This window comes from Lepus europaeus, chromosome 23 (assembly GCF_033115175.1).
Source record: "Lepus europaeus isolate LE1 chromosome 23, mLepTim1.pri, whole genome shotgun sequence".
Lineage (NCBI taxonomy): Eukaryota > Metazoa > Chordata > Mammalia > Lagomorpha > Leporidae > Lepus > Lepus europaeus.
This window is the reverse complement of record NC_084849.1, coordinates 15,260,295-15,278,204: the sequence shown is the minus strand read 5'-3', so window position 1 is coordinate 15,278,204 and position 17,910 is coordinate 15,260,295. Positions and strand designations below refer to the sequence as shown.

At 50.7% G+C, this 17,910-nt stretch overlaps 1 protein-coding gene across 3 annotated transcripts in view; it reads right to left on the bottom strand.

Annotated features, from left to right (window-relative positions):
• TMEM233 (transmembrane protein 233) overlaps positions 1 to 17,030 on the bottom strand; it is a 42,768-nt gene extending 25,738 nt beyond the window's left edge. For 2 of the 3 annotated variants that reach the window (XM_062182277.1, XM_062182276.1), the window contains exon 1: positions 16,699 to 17,030. In XM_062182277.1, the coding sequence (XP_062038261.1) occupies positions 16,699 to 16,884 (186 nt within the window). In that variant the 5' untranslated portion in view covers positions 16,885 to 17,030. The remainder of the gene's footprint in view (positions 1 to 16,698) is intronic. The other variant, XM_062182274.1, reaches the window with a different exon arrangement.
• Positions 17,031 to 17,910: the final 880 nt, after the last annotated feature.

Sequence of the window (17,910 nt, the reverse complement as noted above, 5' to 3'; positions counted from 1 at the left end):
ACATGGGCTGCCTCTGGTCACCAAGGATCCAAAATGTCAGCCGGACAGAGCTGGATTGATCTCCAGGGCCACCACATAGTAGGTGGCACATAGTAGGTGTTCAGAAATCATTGAATGAGTGAGCGTGTGTGGGAGGATCTCCCGCCGTGTTTCCACCCTCGGGGAGTGGCAGCAGAGTTTCCAGGGGTTGTAGAGCCTTCTCTGAGGGGTAAAGCAGTCACTGTACAGTTGAGAGATGTTTCTTCCTGTGGGCTCTGAGCTCCCCCCATCATCTGAATTCCTGCTCCAAGATTTTCTCCTTAATCTTTCAGAGCCAGCTGCCACCCCCGAAGGGCTTCTGACCACGTGGGTAGAGATGGCCATCGTGGGAGGAGAAAGCTGGTGGCCGGGCTTTCATTGACCTTTGCCCTGCAGGTGTCTGTTGGGCATGTCCCTGGGCCTTGGACTTAGCCCCAGGCAAACAGGAGCATGGGAGAGAATGACAGGGGGCCTGTAGGATGTTTGACGCAATGGAGACTTCCGCTGTGCTACCTGCTGTCTTCTTGGGCTGGTAGATGGTTACCGAGGAGACAGCACAGCCCAGGGGAAGGATCATGTACCACCTGTCCTTCAAAAACTGGAGAATTTTTAAAAAAATATTTTATTTATTTATTTGAGAGCCAGAGTTACAGAGAGAAAGAGAGAGATCTTCCATCCTTTGGTTCACTCTCCAGATGGCCACAGTGGCTGAGGCTGGGCTGATCCAAAGCCAGGAGTCAAGAGCTTCTTCTGGGTCTCCACATGGCTCCAGGGACACAAGCACTTGGGCCATCTTCCACCACTTTCCCAGGCCATAGCAGAGAGCCAGATTGGAAGTGGAGAAGCCAGGACTTGAACCAGTGTCCATATGGGATGCTGGCACCGCAGGTAGACCTACTACGCAACAGTGCTGGCCCCCAAACATGGAGAATTTATCACAGGAGCATCAGGTGCCCCCTATGTGGTTGAGAGACACAACCCCAAAGTGGGTTTATCTTAGTGGAGGTGTTTCTGCTTAGGTAGAGAGCGAGCTACTTCTTTCCATTTGGGGCTGAAAACCCCCGCTGGATGAAACAACAACAACAACGAAACTGCTGACTCTCGCAGGCACTGGCTTCATGGCAGGAGCCTGGCTGAGCTGCAGTCAGACACCATCGATCCCAAGTGAACTGCAGAGCTGGCCACGTCAGCGCGGTGAGACACAGGACTTAGAGCGAGCATCACCCTCTGTGATGGACAAGAACGCACTTAACTACTAACTGCACCCTCTCTCCTTTTATCCGCTTTCAAAAAATGCTTATTCCTGGCCAGAAATGAGGTCTAGATATTCTTTATAGAAAAATTTGGAAAAGATTAGAAATATTATAATATATGCAATATATATTTATATATTTAATATATTAAATATATGTTTAATATTATAATATTAAAATATTAGAAAAACATAAAGTGATAACAGCTAAGGTTTATCAAGTACTGTGCATATATTGTTCCATCCAGTCAACGTGTCGGCCCCTTGGCAGCGGCGCTGTGGTCTCCAAGTTCCCAGGGGAGCCAGCTGGGGCTCAGGGAGATTGAGAAGCCTGATTAGTGCCACAGAGCAGTGAGCAGCAGAGCTGGGGTTCAAACCCTGGAGGGCCTGACGGGGGAGTTAGGCTCCTGACTCGCAGGTGCCGACTGTCCGCAATCCCGCCCCGTGGAGGAAAACACTGCCGACATGTGGGCATGCCTTCCAGCCTTTTCTTCCCGCACGCAATCTCACACGTGTGAGTGCACACATACGGTGTATGGACGCCTTCCACGGAGAAGGGATGTGAGATCTCACTGCACAGAGAAGTATGCTTCCTTCTTTATTATTTATTTCTTGAATTTATGGGTCTTGGACTTTTCCAGAGAGAGAGAGAGAGGCTGACTGAGACTGATAGATTTTGACAGATCCCTCCTTTGCTGGTTCACACAGTTTAGGTCTCTTCCATGTGGGTGGCAGGGACCCAAGTACTTGAGCCATCCCCTGGTGTCTCCCGTGGTGCACTGGCAGGAAGTTGGAATCGGTGGGTGGAGCTGAGACTTGAACCCAGGCACAGCAAAGTGGGGCGTGGGCATCCCTCGTGGTGCCTTAGCTACTGTGCCCAGCACTCACCCCTGTATTCTGCCTTGTTTCTCCATGTGACCTTTCACCCTAAGTATCTCTCTGTCTCATAAAAATTCTCCAGAGCATGATCCTAACAATTATGGTAAATCCCATGTTGTAAATTGACATAATATCCTTAGAAATTATTAGAAGATTGATATCTATCTCAAAATTTTCACACTTGTAGTAACAAATTAGTTATTTTATTTGAGAGGCAGAGTTACAGAGAGAGAGAGAGAAATCTTTCATCCACTGCTTTATTCCCTAAATGACTGCAATGGCAGAGGCTGGGCCAGGCTGAAGTCAGGAGCCAGAAGCTTCTTCTGGGTCTCCTATGTGGGTGGCAGGGCCTTAAGTACTCGGGCCGTCGTCCTCTGCTTTCCCAGGCACAATAGTAGTGAGCGAGATTGGAAATGGAGCAGCTGGGACTTGAACCAGTACCCACATGGGATGCCAGCATCACGGGTGGCAGCTTAGCCCACTGCGCCACAAGGCCAGTCCCAACAGGGATGTAGTAATGGAGCAGGTACTGGGAAGTAAGTGAGATTTTCTCTGTTTCTGCTCCTCTCCCCTTGCCCCCATCCCTCCTCCCTGTAGACTTCCATCAGTGCCCACCACAGTCTAAGGCACCTGTGTCCAGGTGTAAGGACAGCCTACACAGATCAGTGTTGTTCTGCAATAGCAGGCTCCCATCCGAGTAGCTTGACGTATGTGCGCACTTAGTATATGTTTTTAGCAACGACGTCTGAATTTTCAGCTGACTTTTGGATTTCTTGTGTAGATGCTGCTTGCCCTTAGGTTTCTGTGGCTAAAGGCAGTGCTGGGGATTCTGAGACTGGCCTTCCTGGGTACAAGGTTTATTTCCTCTTTGTCACCATCAATTCATTCAGACTTGTCTGGCTCCTTCCTGGGATTTGGGGCTTTTTCTTCCCATAAATATCTTCAAGGACAAATGAGACGTGTCCTTTTGCCTATCAGTACAGCCAGAAGCTCGGGAGGAATCCTGATGGGTTTGATTGATGGCATTGTATGATATTGGTTACGAGAGGAAGCTTCCAGAACACCAAGGCTGCACTCCCACCGAGGGGCAAGGTGGGGGTGCGCATTTGGCCTAGGGGTTAAGGCGCTGGTCGGGACACCGTGCCTGGGTGGGAGCCCTTGCTCTGCTCCTGAGTCCGGCACACCTGGGGAAGCCGTGGGTGGCGCCTGGGGTAGCTGGGTCAGTCAAGAGAGAACCCGTGTATCATTAAGAGTGGCCTTTCCCAAGGCGTGTCCTGTCGCCTCTTAGCTCATGATCAAAGGATCCCCGCCAGCATGCTTAGCAAAGGGCCTGTGTTCTACTATTTCACCAAGAGCCACAAGGCTCAGTGTTTGCCCGAGACCCCAGGAAGGAAAGGAAATTGTTCACTTCTCGTTGGCGTCCCACCTCCCCCTTGCCCCTGCTGGGTAAACGTTGTTAACGCCAGGCAGAAGCAGCTGTCTGGGAGGCACAGGTTGGAAGCTGCAGAACGGGAGGTCCCCAGGCACGCGCAGACTCCCAATCTGAAGGGTCACTTTCCTGGATGAGGGGCTTTCTCCCGAAGACTGGGGCGTCCTGAGCTAGCAAGTGGAGAAGAAAGGTCACTTTCCAAACAGGGACCCGCCGGCCTGCAGTGGAAGGACATTGGTGAACCCCGGGCTGGCCGTGAAAGTGATCCTTGGGAGCCCAGCCTTGGCCAGCCGCTCAGTGACCTCTGGCATTTGCCTGCCTCTCCCGGATGTTTTCCGAAAACGTTTTGGTAGAAATGTAGAACGCAGAGGCCAAGGAGAAGGATATCCTCAGAGATCAAAGTAGAGCAGACTGGGGGCCAAGTAGCCATTCATTCATTCATTCATCCCACATTTGTTCCAGGCCGACCATGTGCCTGGCCTTGTGCTGGGTGCTGGGGTTAACACTGCAGCCTTTAAGGGCTCACATGCACAAGTCAGTGCTGAGAAGGAAAGATGGCCCAAGAGGAATCTGTTCAGAGGCTCTCGCCTTGGGTGAGGCAGAGAGGGAGGGCAGTCAAGAAGGGCTTCATGGAGGAGGTGATTTTTCAATGGAGCCTTGAGAGAGGAGTGGAGTCTGCATTTTATTTATTTGAAAGAGAGGGAGGGTGGAGGGGAGAGAAAGAGAGAGAGGGATCTCTCATTTGTTGTTCATCCCCTGAATGCCCACATCTGGGGCTGGACCAGACCAAAACCAGGAGCCAAGAGGCAGGAACTCAATCCAGGTCTTCCACAGGGGTGGGGGACCCGACTTGAGCTTTAGCAGGAAGCTGGTGTCAGTGGCTGAGCCAGGACTTGAACCCGGGCACCCCAGTGTGGGATACAGGAGTTCCACTCGGTGTCGTAACTGCTGTGCCGGACACCTGACCCCGGAATCTGCATTTTAACAGGATCCTCAGCCCACTGTTTGACAGGCTCTGCTCCAGGATGTGGATCCTACCTGAACTCCCCTTGGTGGTTCCTTGAAGGTGTCATGAAAAGTGTGGGTCAGAAAGAGTTTGCTTGGAGAGGGAGTTTAGCCAAGCGGGTTTGGTTCTGGTTAGATGCCCACATCCTGCTTCCTACACTTCCCTGCCCTTGACTCCAGCTTCCTGCTGATGCAGACCCCGGGAGGCACCAGTGGAGGTTCAGGTAATCGGGTCCCTGCCACTCACGTAGGAGACCCGGATTGAAGACTTCCACTGGGTTCTTGGCTCCTGCCTTCCATCCTGGCAGAGCCCCAGCCATTATGGGCGTTGGGGGAGTGAATCAGCAGACGGGAACTCGCTGTCCGTCTCTCAGATAGAAATAAATGAGTGAACATAATGATAGGACTAAGAGTCAAAGAGATCACATAATCAAGACTAGTGTCTGAAAATACTAACCAATAGAACAAAAAAGGGAGAGAACGATCCAGCATGGGAAGTGGGATACACAGCAGACTCATAGAATGGCGGATGTCCTAAACAGCATTCTGGCCTCAGAATCAGCCCTTAAGGCATTCGGATCTGGCTGAAAAACCCATGAGAGTATTTCAGGCATGGAAAGCCAAGACACTCTGTCAAAAAAAAAAAATGACTTAAATGAAAGATCTCTGTGAGATCCCAGTGGAAAGAACAGGTCATCAAAGAAGGAGGTACCTTTCTTTGAAGGGAGGAGAGAACTTCCACTTTGACTACGACCTCGTCTAAATAAGATCAGAGTCGGTGAACTCAAAAGGCTTCCATAGCCTTGGAAACTCATGACTGCAGCATAGGGAGATTACTGAGGCCATAAACAAGAGTGTCAATTTGTAAAGTCAACAACAGGAGTCACTGTGCACTTACTCCTCATGTAGGATCTCTGTCCTAAATGTGCTGTACATTGTGATTTAATGCTATAACTAGTACTCAAACAGTATTTTTCACTTTGTGTTTCTATGTGGGTGCAAACTGTTGAAATCTTTACTTAATATATACTAAACTGATCTTCTGTATATAAAGAGAATTGAGAATGAATCTTGATGTGAATGGAAGGGGAGAGGGAGTGGGAAAGGGGAGGGTTGCAGGTGGAAGGGAAGTTATGGGGGGGGGGAAGCCATTGTAATCCATAAGCTGTACTTTGGAAATTTATATTCATTAAGTAAAAGTTAAAAAAAGAAATAAATGAGTGAAAATTGAAAAGGAAGTCATTTTCGTATTAATTACTGACAAACCCACCTCAGCCATAGTCATTATTTTTGGCCACTGTTTTGTTATCTGCCATTCACCTGGGCTCTATTTAATGGCTTTGGAAAGGAGGTGGTGCCTGAAATTGGCCATTAGTGGCCAGTCGTGTTTTACCCACGTCCCCTGACGTGCTCTCGTGACAAATCCAACCACCCCCACGTTTCCTCAGTAGCTTAAGATGACATTTAAAACGTATCATTTGATAGGAGCGTACGGAATCTCATCTTGAAGTAGATGTAGCTGTTCAATGCTGTGAAACAGAATGGCTCTCACAGCTGTTAAAATCCCACATTCCCAGATGTCTGCCATTGCCCTCGCCCGGTACCTAGTGCTGACAAGGGTGCCGGGTGCCAGGCGTGCTGTAAAATCTCTGGGTATTTAGGAGACGGTCTTCAAATGGTGACGTTCTTCAGAGTTTCCTCAACGGCACCCATCTGAATGCTCTCCATAGAATTCCTAAGCAGTCAGTTATAGGGGTCCGTGACATTAATGCCTTGTGTCTCAGGCAATGGCTATGTGCAGTGAACCAGAGAGGGTTGGGAGAAGTCACATGGAAAGAACCAACTAAGCAGGAAGTGCAGAGAACGCTCATCCGGAGATCCAACTCATGGGCAATGTCAAGTTTCCTGGCTCAGCTGCTGGGACCGGGATGTGTTGTTTCCAGGGTCTGTTCCGGTCATAAGACAGACAAAACCCTCCCTTCTAAGTGTAACTGAAGTCCACCTGGAGCGTAGGTGTGAGGAACGAGAGCCCTGGTGCAGCTGGAGTCGGGTGGAAAGGACACCAGTTTGGTTTGTCTTTCATCCTGTGGATATCTCATTTATTTATTTTATTTGGAAGGCAGAGAGAGAAGAAGACATACAAAGAGAGAGTGAGCGACAGACAGACCGGCCTAGAGAGATCTAGCTGCTGGTTTACTCCCCAAATGCTCACAACAGCCAGGGCTGGCCAGGCTGAATCCAGGAGCCGGGAATTCCATCCAGGTCTCCCATGTGGGGTGGCAGGGACTAAATTACTTGAGCCATCACCTGCTGCCTCCCAGGTGCCCACCAGCAGGGAGCTGGGGGGTGGGTGTCCCAAGTGATGCCTTAACCGCTGCACCAAATGCCTGCCCCCATCTTCTTCTTCTTCTTATTACTGTTATTTTAGCCACAGAGACCTTGTCTTCCCAAGCAGGTGTGCTGACGCTCTGCCAGGTCTGGGGCTCTCTGTGCTGGCTCGTGAGCAGCTAACAGTTTGGCCAATGCCTTCAGACCAGCCATCTGCACCCGCTGTGCGTTATGTCCTGGGGAGGATTCTCTCTTTGCCTCTTTCCTGTGTTGGATGCCCTTTTGGAAAAATCAAGTCCTCCTCTTTCTGGACTCGCTCCCTTCTTTGGGGAAAGCCATTCATTCCCCTAGGACATCCTAGGAAAGACGTGTATCAGGCAAGTAGTGGATAGCCTGAATGTCCGAAAATGGCTTTCTCCTCTGTCGCCCTAGGATGGTTCTTTGGCTGGGCCCAGGATCAAAGTTGGAGCTCATTTTTGCTTCAGGATCTTGAAATCGTTTGTTCACTATTGTTTAGCTTTCAGCATCACTGGGAGGAGGAGTTCTGAAGCCATTATGCTGAAAGTTTATAGGACTGGAGAGAAACTTTATATCTGATAATCTAAAATTGCACCCTATCTTTAGTGTATGTCTTGATCATTTTATTGGGTACTGGGGGAAGCCCTTTTAATCTGGAAATTAATGCATTAAATTCTAAGGATTTTCCATTTGCTTGCTTCTTCTGTGCAGTTTTTTTTTTTGTTGTTGTTCTTTTCTTTTCTGGAACTTTTATTTATTTATTTATTTATTTATTTATTTGACAGGTAGAGTTATAGACAGTGAGAGAGAGAGAGAGACAGAGAGAAAGGTCTTCCTTCCATTGGTTCACTCCCCAAATGGCCACTACGGCTGGTGCTGCGCCGATCTGAAGCCAGGAGGCAGGTGCTTCCTCCTGGTCTCCCACGCGGGTATAGGCACCCAGGGACTTGGGCCATCCTCCACTGCCCTCCCCGGGCCACAGCAGAGAGCTGGCCTGGAAGAGGAGCAACTGGGACTAGAACCCGGTGCCCATATGGGATGCTGGTGCCGCGGGCAGAGGACTAAGCAAGTGAGCCACAGCGCCGGCCCCTGGAACTTTCTGATTGCATGTGAGGTTTGTGGGAATGAGTCTCCTATCTTACGATTTTTTTTTCTTGGTCTTATCTATCTTTTGGAGAGAATATCTTGTTCTATTTCATTGTGGTAAAATATACACAAGATTTACCACCTGAACATTGCTTGCTTAAGCTGTTCAGTGGCAGTGAGTCCAGTCGCATGGTTGTGCAGTCGTCACCGTGCGTCGTGTCCAGAATTTGCCCATCTTCGTAACTGAAACTCCTTACCTAGTAAACAATGGCTGCCCTTGACCCCTCTCCCAGTCCCTGGCAACCACTGTTCTGCTTTCTGTCTTGGTGAATTTGACTTCCTGTAAGTGGAAGCATGTGGCGTTTGTCGCTTTGTGAGTGGTTTACTGTGCTTAGCATAATGTCTTCAAGGCCCATTCCTGTGGCAGCGTATGGCACGGTGTCCTTGCACCTGCAGGCTGGCTGACGTTCCAGTGTGTGAACATGTCACATACCACGTTTCCCTGATCCACTTGTCCATCAATGGGTACTTGTGTTCTGCCATGTTTTCCACCTTTTTGATTTTTAAAAAATATTTATTTATTTGACAGGCAGAGTTACAGGGCGGGGCGGGGGGGGGGGGGGGAGAAGGGAGAGTAGTTCTTCTATCTGTTGGTTTACTCCCTAAATGGCCACAGCAACCTGGGCTGGGGCAGGCTGAAGCCCAGAGCTAGGAGCTTCTTCTGGGTCTCCCATATGGATGCGGGGGTCCATGGACCATCCTCCGTTGCTTTCCCAGGTACGTTAGCAGGGAGCTGGAACAGAAGTGGAGCAGCCAGGACTCAAACTGGTGCCCTTATGGGACGATGGTGCTGCAGTCTGTGGCTTAACCCACTGCACCACAGTGTTGGCTCCCACCATTTTGATTTTTTAAACTGTTTTTTATTTTATTTTTAGCTATTTAATAAGCAAAGAGATGGACAGGTAGATATACCTCTTCCATCCGCTGGTCCCTTCCAGAAATGCCTGTATCAGCCAAGGCTGGGTCAAGCTAAACTAAGAGTCTGCAACTCCATCTGGGTCTCTTATGTAGGTGGCAGGGGCCCAAGCACTACGGCCATCATTCACTGCCTCCGAGGATACATTAGCAGGAAGCTGGATCAGAAGAACAGGTGCTAGGACTCAAACTGACACTCTGGTAAGGGATGGCCATCCCAGGCAGCGGTTAAGCCACTGCACCACAATGCCTGCTCCATCTTTTTGATTTTTACATTACTTCTTTGAGGAACCCTCAATTTCAGCTTTGAATTCTTAGATTTTTATATTCCTGAGGAGCAGTGTTTTTTCTACTTACTTATTTTTTTTTTAAGATTTTTTATTTATTCGAAAGGCAGAGTTACAGAGGGAGGAAGAGAGAGAGAGAGAGAGAAAGAGAGAGAGAGAGAGATCTCCCATCCACAGGATCACTCTCCAAAGGGCCACAGGACTGGGGCTGGGCCAGGCTGAAGCCAGGAGCCAGGAGCCTCTTCCAGGTATCCCACGTGGGTGCAGGGGCCCAAATACTTGGTCTATCCTCCTCTGCTTTTCCCAGGCCACCAGTAGGGAGCTGGATCAGAAGTGGAGCAGCCAGGACACAAACCGGTACCCATATGGGATGCTGGCATTGCAGGTGGAGGCTTAACCTGCCATGCCACAACGCCAGCCCCTTTACTTACTTATTAGATTCTTTATTTAGTGGAGAGTTAAGCTGTGATTATAAAGTAAACTGAAAATATGTCATTGCAAAAATTAAAAATAAGAAAGGAAAGAGGAGGGAGGGTGGGAGTGAGGCAGGGAGCGTAGGGTGGGAAGCATCATTATGTGCTTAAAACTGCATGTAAGAAATGTAGGGCTGGCACCGCAGGTTCTAGTCCTGGTCGGGGAGCCGGATTCTGTCCTGGTTGCCCCTCTTCCAGGCCAGCTCTCTGCTGTGGCCCGGGAAGGCAGTGGAGGATGGCCCAAGTGCTTGGGCCCTGCACCCGCATGGGAGACCAGGAGAAGCACCTGGCTCCTGGCTTCGGATCAGCACGGTGCGCTGGCCGCAGCACGCCGGCCGCGGCAGCCATTGGAGGGTGAACCAACAGTAAAGGAAGACCTTTCTCTCTGTCTCTCTCTCTCTCACTGTCTACTCTGCCTGTAAAAAAAAAAAAAAAAAAAAAAAAAAAAAAAAAAAAAAAAAAAAAAACCAAACCAAACCAAACAAACCATAAAATTTGTTCCCTTTACATGAACAAGTCAACCTCCTATCTGCAATCCTCCAGAGCCGTTTTCCTTCCACTACTCTCATTTTTTCCAATCTGTTCTTGTGCCGTGGACACGATGTCGCTCCTTGTCTCTCCGAGGATGTCAGCCATCTTTTCTTTTGCTTTTGCTCACACCTCCTTATTTCTGTAAAACTCGGGTCTCAGGCCAGGAGAATTTCTGAGAATCTTTGGCTGCTGCTTCCTATTGGAAAAGGAGATGATGAAAAGCTGCTTGCAAGCCCTGGGCACGAGGACGGAGTTGGCCTGTGGTGGGCGTGCGGCTGCAGGATGACCGAGTCGGCCTTGTCCTTTCTCTGGGGGACTTCTAGGGGCATTTTGTTTTGGACAGATCGCAACCTTGGGAAATCTCTAATCTCCTGTCTGGATGCCAGAGCTAGGGAGCCAGGTGAGTCTGTTTTGTGAGGCTGAGTACTTTAAAAAAAAAAAAAAAAAAAGTGAGGCTTCTTTAGCTCACAGCATGCGCGACTAGAAGTCCAAACAGCACGGTGCTGGCTCTTGCAAAGGCCCTGTGGTTGGTTGCACCAGGGTGGGTAATAGCACAACAGAAATGCATGCCAGAAGGTGTGCTCTCCTTGCACAAGCTGGGAAGCCAGAGCACAGAGAGGGGCTGGTTATGGCCTCCAATGTCCCTACCTCTTAAATGTTCTACTTCCCCTACACTGTTAGCCAAAGACCCAACCTCCAACGTAAGAACTCTGGGATGAACAGTCCACATCCAAACTAAAGCAGAAGCCACATGGGGGCAGCAGTTTCCCGGATCAACGTGCCAACTCTCCACTAACCCCAGTTCCATAAGGCACCCCAACTCTCGGCTGTGCCTGGTGTTCACAGCCCACAGGCAGCAAAGTTCCCCTGTCTGTCAGGTGAGGAAGTAGCTGCCTGGCTTCCTGGTGGGGTAGATGAACTCTGGTCGTCTCATGACTTAAGCAAGTTTTCAAAAGAGTCCTCTGTTTTTCAGCTCTCCCCTTCATTCCTACCTCCGGAGGAGATCTCTTTCACTGGCACCTCTGGTTTCTGAGTCTTCCAGAATTCTGCGGGGAGAATTGAGCTCCTGCTTGTGGTCTGTGCTTTCTGCAGAGTGTAGATGCCAGCGTTATCTACTCTGCAAAGCCAGTCACGGCTCAAGCAGTCGTTTCCCATCCGTGGCGATTTTTTACCTCTCTCATTTCTTCTTCCAGTTTCCAACTTTGTCCTTGGGTATTGATAACCTTTTTTTTTTTTTCTTTTCTTTTTTTTTTTTTGGACAGGCACCATTAGACAGTGAGAGAGAGAGAGAGAGAAAGGTCTTCCTTTTCCGTTGGTTCACCCCCTCAATGGCCGCTACGGCCAGGGTGCTATGGCTGGTGCACTGCGCCGATCTGAAGCCAGGAGCCAGGTGCTTCCTCCTGGTCTCCCATGCGGGTGCAGGGCCCAAGGACTTGGGCCATCCTCCACTGCCTTCCCGGGCCACAGCAGAGAGCTGGACTGGAAGAGGGGCAACCGGGATAGAATCCGGTGCCCCAACCGGGACTAGAACCTGGGGTGCAGGCACCACAGGTGGAGGATTAGCCAAGTGAGCCGCGGCACTGGCCGGGTATTGATAACCTTTGAAATCCACTTCATATTACTTTTAAGTGGTTTCTGAAGGGAGTGAGAAATACAGGTAACTAAAAGTCCTCCTTTCTGAGCTGTGTGTTTCAGGTTTAGCTTTAATATTTGTTTTGGGGCTTTAACAAATACTTATTCCACTGATGTGTCTGTTGATCATTGTTTTTATTCTTATCAGATTTTTTTAGTCCCAATAGAAACAGAAAAACTGCTAACAGAAAGGATAATGGTTTACATTCCTAGAATATACACATCTTAATTCATCATCACCACCACCACCATCATCACCACCACCACCACCACCACTACCACCATCACCACCACCACCACCATCACCACCACCACCACCACCACCACCATCACCATCACCACCATCACCACCATCACCATCACCACCACCACCATCATCACCATCACCACCACCACCATTATCACCATCACTACCACCACCATTATCACCATCACCACCACCACCATCATCACCATCACCACCATCGCCACCACCACCATCACCATCACCATCACCATCACCACCACCACCATCACCATCATCACTACCATCATTACCATCATCATCACCAGCACCATCATCATCATCATCAATGGATTCCTTGAGTCTTAGCATGTTCTATCATTTAGTCTCTACAATTGCTCTTGGGTAAGAACTATCATAGCCCCCATTTTACAGGGTGGAAAAAACAGGTTTCAGGAAGACTGAGAGCCTTGGGTGAAATCACAAGCATAACAAATAGCAGGAAAGGATCTGAACCTCAGTGGGTGGTTGCTGCCTAGGTTTTGTAGGTGTGAGGGACAAGAGGCTGTGATGAAAGAAGGCTTAAAAATCACCCAAAGTCATTGGCTACCTTGAAGCCGTGATTAGAGACTCAGTTGTACCAATGACTGTGTGAAGGTATCAAGAATTGAGGCTTAGTACAGACTCAGCTCTAGCCTTCGGAATCAAGTAGCAAAGTCCAAAACCAAGAGAAGGCGAACTCATCTTCTACTTGTCAATACTCCTGCAATTTGCCTAGAATACAACTTCTTCTTGGTGTAGGAGGCCAGAGCTTATTGCTGATCTTATTTATCACTTGATAGAGATAAAGGAATGGACCAATGCCTGAAACAGAGCTTGGTACAAAACAGGTGCTCATTACACACTTGCCAAATGAACATTCTTCTCCAACGTTGGGGCAATTTCCATATTAGGGAATTAGGGTGTTGTTTTCAGATGCAATATGGAGATAACCAGGTAGATGGGGGCATGATGAATGAGGCCTCAACTCATGCCCTTCTGCCTTCACCAAGCTGTGTACTGGGTGCAGGGCTACGCCTGCCTGGAGGAAGGGGCACCATATTCAAAATCCATAGGCAGGTGCAATATGGGTGAGCAGGAGCCCAGTATTGGAGTGTGTGGGGGGGTGGGAATTCCTGAGATATGTGCCCCCCAGATGGAGTTCAGGTTAAGTGCACTTTAAACAGCCAGACTTTCAATACACAGAGGAGCAAAGAGTTTAGTGTTCTTGCTGCTGGTGATGCTACAGCCACCAATATTCCTGTACAACCAGGCACAATATGTTCAATCACATAGCGTGCTGCCTCCTAACTGCCCTGGCTCTACCTGGGGTAGATGCCTGTAGCTTGAAGAACACCCTTCTCAAGTGTATAATTTTCAAAGTAGTTCTGTTCTTTAGACCTACTCCAGTTGTACATTTTTTTAAGAAGACTTCTCAGGCTTGGTTTAATAAATAAAGCTATTGATTGTTTTGAGATTGCTGGCTCTTTTTGCCATTCAAGGAGCTAGTTATTTTGAGCCTTGTCAGTTTATCCCACACATTCATGTTGATATCAATGTGCCATCTCTAACAGAGTTTCTTTTCTTTCTTTTTTTTTTTTTAAGATTTATTTATTTGAAAGGCACAGTTAAGAGAGGCAGAGGCAGAGGCAGAGAGAGAGGGAGAGAGAGATGTTCCATCCACTGGTTTACTCCCTAAGTGGCCATAATGGCCAGAGCTGGGCCAACCCAAAGCCAGGAGCCAGGAACTTCTTCTGAATCTCCCATGTGAGTGCAGGGTCCCAAGGACTTGGGCCATCTTCCACTGATTTCCTAGGTCATGGCACGGAGCTGAATCAGAAGTGGAGCAGTCAGGACTTGAAGTGATGCCCATATGGGATATTGGCACTGCATGTGGCAGCTTTACCCACTATGCCACAGCGCCGGCCCCCTCTAACCGAGTTTCTTAACTGGAGTGCCATTGCTACTTGGGTGTGTCGCCATGGCCCTAGAATTGCAAGGCATGAGCCCTGCATGAGCAGTGCCCCAGTCACTGAAGTCACTGCAGGGGAGCACTTCTGGTCAAGACCCCCAGACACTGCTGCTGTGCTGAGCTTATCACGGATTCCAGTAAGTGATGTTTGTGTTTGACAGTGCCAGCACTTACCATGATGAAGCCCCAAGCCCGAAGCCCGGGGCGGGGGTGGGGGGAGCACACACAAGGCAGCCTTCCCCTGCACACCCCTCCTTTGCTGCTTTCTCCTGCAGAATCTTTATCATGAAACTTAGCAAGCCGGGAGATGCACTGGTTCCATGGGGAAACACTTCGAGGTATGCAATTAGGAGGGAGAAAGTTGCACTTCTTAGCATTTGGATTTTAACCTGTTCCATGTTTTGTTTGTTTGTGTTTGTTTTCACGTGTGACCTGTGATGTCTCCAAACCTACCTGTCTCTCTGCCAATTCTTGCATGTACCTCGCACAAGGCTGGAGGCTTGACATGCATTATTGCATTTCATCCTTATGACAATTTTGCTCAACTTAAAACAGCTTTCACATTCCAATTTTAGAACACACTAAGGCTTTACAAGGGTATGACACACTCTCAGAGTCAGCTTACTACCTCCAGTGTCTGTGTTCTGACAATAGAGTGCTCTGTTGCTATGGAACTATTGAAAATGGACTGGGGGTTAGAAAAAGCGGGCACACCAAGTGGCGTCATTAGTATCCAGCCTGTCACTACCAGCTGGGGCGTTTGCTCATCTCAGAGCAAGGAGGGAAATCATCTTTGTGGGCAGTTTTCTAAGTGGCACTGGGAAGAAGGATGAATTGGCTGCTTCATTAAAAAACCAGGGTAGAGTGCGGGCACCGGTGCCAGCCACAGCATCTGCGGCTGCCTGGAGAACTTGGCTGCTGTATCGCTTCCAACCCAGGACTGGGTATCGGGGGAGCGGAAGGAAGGGAGGAAATGGCTTGGCTGACCTTAAGGAATCTGGCCCTGGGAAGAGCGAGCAGAGGATCCGCTAACCCCATCCATTCAAGCACACCTTCATTTCATTATTTAAATAAGCGTCTACCACGCACCAACCAGGTTCTCCCTCGATGTTGAAGACAGAGCAACCAACACAACTGACAAACAGCCCTGTGCTCTTCGAGCTCATATCCTCTAAGGGGACACAGACAGGAAGCCTATGGAACAATAACATATGAAAATGCTTCCAGAAGGCCAACGGAAAACAGAATGAAAAGAGATTTATTGGGGTACAATTTTTTTTTAAATCCACACGTATGAGGGGTCTACAAAAAGTTCTTAGAAAATGGGTAGTATGAAAAAACTGCATGGATTTCCAAAACCTTTGGCACCCAAATATACTTATCTTTTCATTCCATTTTTCCACGAGGTTGAGTCGTGGGAGACACCGGATACAGTCAAGTACTTAGGGCAAAAAGATGCAGGAAAGAGAACGGGGCTCTGGGGTGAACCGCGAGCAGGGAGCCCTCCTGAAGTGACACAGAGCGAGGATCTTACACTAATACCGCGCTGGGTGCGGCTCTAAGCGCTTTAGCTACGTCATTAATGCTCACAGCATCTCCAAGAACTATGGCTGCGATTTCCCCCGTCTTACTAAGAGAGCCGGGTGATTTCTGGGCATCGCCCAGCTGTCACGCAGCGGAACTGGGATTTGAATCCAGAAATCTGGGTTCGAAGCTGCTGCGCCATTGACTGTCAGCCTGCAACCCAACCCGAGTCTGGGAGGAGGCAAGAGGCGGTGCTGAGGGAGCCTCCGAGGGCACCCAGGAAGCGAGTGGGGGCGGGTGGGGGAGGGAGCGCGGCTGCTGGGGTTGTCCCGGGACAGGGCTGCCACCCCAGGCCAGCTGCTCCAGTCAATAAGACGAGGGCCTCGGGGGGCGCTCGTCGCACTCTTGGGGGGGTTCGCCGGGGAGTTCCTACGAGGGAGCCTCGGCGCGCATCCGCGCATCCCGGGCCTAGGACGGAGCGGTAGAGGGGCGCCCGGGGATCCTTGGCAGTATGCGATCCACGTTCAGCAAATGCGGGAGGAAGTTCGATGCGCCCCTATTCAAAGAGTGAGGGGCGCCCGAGAAAAGCCTGGAGCTGTAGCGGCCGGGAGCAGCCTTGGGCGTCCTGGGCCACAGCGAGGAACCAGGACGGAGAGGGAGGACAGCCCCCACCCTACCCTCCAAGAATGGCCAAGGTGGCGCCCTGTGTGCTGCAAAGAGACATAGCGCCTCCGCGCTCCCAGCCAGGTCCACGGAGAAACTCCCTCGGGGCTTGGATTGGGCGCGCACGAGGGGCGCTGGAAAGCAGCGGGAAGCGAGCCTTGGAGAGGCTTGGTCGGGGTTCTGGGTCCTGGGCGCAGAGCCGGGGCTGACGGCTGCGGAGAGAGTCCCAGGGAACTTAGCCGGGGGTGCTGAACACAGGGAGCTTGGAGCGCGCGGGAGCCGAGAGCGGGCGCACGCAGGGAACGCGCCGGGTCCCCCGGCAGGTGCACAAAGCGCCTCTGCCGCGGCCCCCCAACTCACTCACCATGATGGAGAAGACCAAAGCGACGATATTGATGGGGTACGCGGGGCAGAAACACGCGACGATGGTGAGCCACAAGTAGTTCTTGGGCATGGGCGCGTCCTCCTCGGTCTTGTCATCTTCCGTGTTGGCCTCGGGACTACTGTCCAAAGCCCGTTTGAAGTCCGAGTTGGGGGCGTACTGAGACATGGGGAGGCCGGGCGAGCGCAGGGTCAGCGCGGTCTGGGGCTCTGGCCGCCGGCTCCTGGGGAGGCTCTGATCAGCCAGCGGCTTGGGGCTCCGGGGAGATGTGACCTCACCCCTCCAGAGTCCTCGGGCTGCACCCGCCCCGCTCAGGGCCCCGGGCCAAAAGCCTCCTCACCCGCAGGGAGGGAGGGAGTAAGAGAGAGTGAAGAGTGGTGGAGAGGAGGAAGGGAGCCGGTCATCCTGAGAAACTGGGGAGAGGCACTTCCGAAGGAGGCAGCTGAGAGGGCCGGCAGGTGGGACAGAGGCACAGACCCACACTGAGAAGTCCGAAGTCCGGAGGAGAGGAGGCTCAGGGTAGCCAGAAGCGAAGGCCCTTTAAATTCCACACTGGCCAGCTGGCCAGCTGAAGGTGCGCAGCTCATTTTTTTTTTTTTGGACAGGCAGAGTGGATAGAGAGAGAGACAGGGAAAGGTCTTCCTTTTGCCGTTGGTTCACCCTCCAATGGCCGCCACGGCCAGCGCATCTCGCTGATCCGAAGCCAGGAGCCAGGTGCTTCTCCTGGTCTCCCATGGGGTGAAGGGCCCAAGGACTTGGGCCACCCTCCACTGCCTTCCCGGGCCACAGCAGAGAGCTGGCCTGGAAGAGGGGCAACCGGGATAGAATCCGGCTCCCCGACCGGGACTAGAACCCGGTGCCAGCGCCGCAAGGCGGAGGATTAGCCTGTTAAGCCACGGCGCTGGCCTGCGCAGCTCATTTTTAAAGCCACTGGGTTTAAACACGCTCAGAGAGGTCGGGACTCACCCTGTGCAGGTGCCCACAGCCTTCCTACTCCTTTTGATCTCCAGTTGGCCCGATTCCCTTGCCTAGATCTATCTTCTACTTGGACCTTGGAACCACTGGAGCCGCCCTGGAGCCAAGTGTTCACCCCTGGCCTCTTTCCTTGCCTCCCTCATTTGACTGGGACTCAGGAGCTGGGAGTCCAGGGTTGCCAGCCAGTGGGCACCACCCAATCAGCACCAGTCCTGGTGG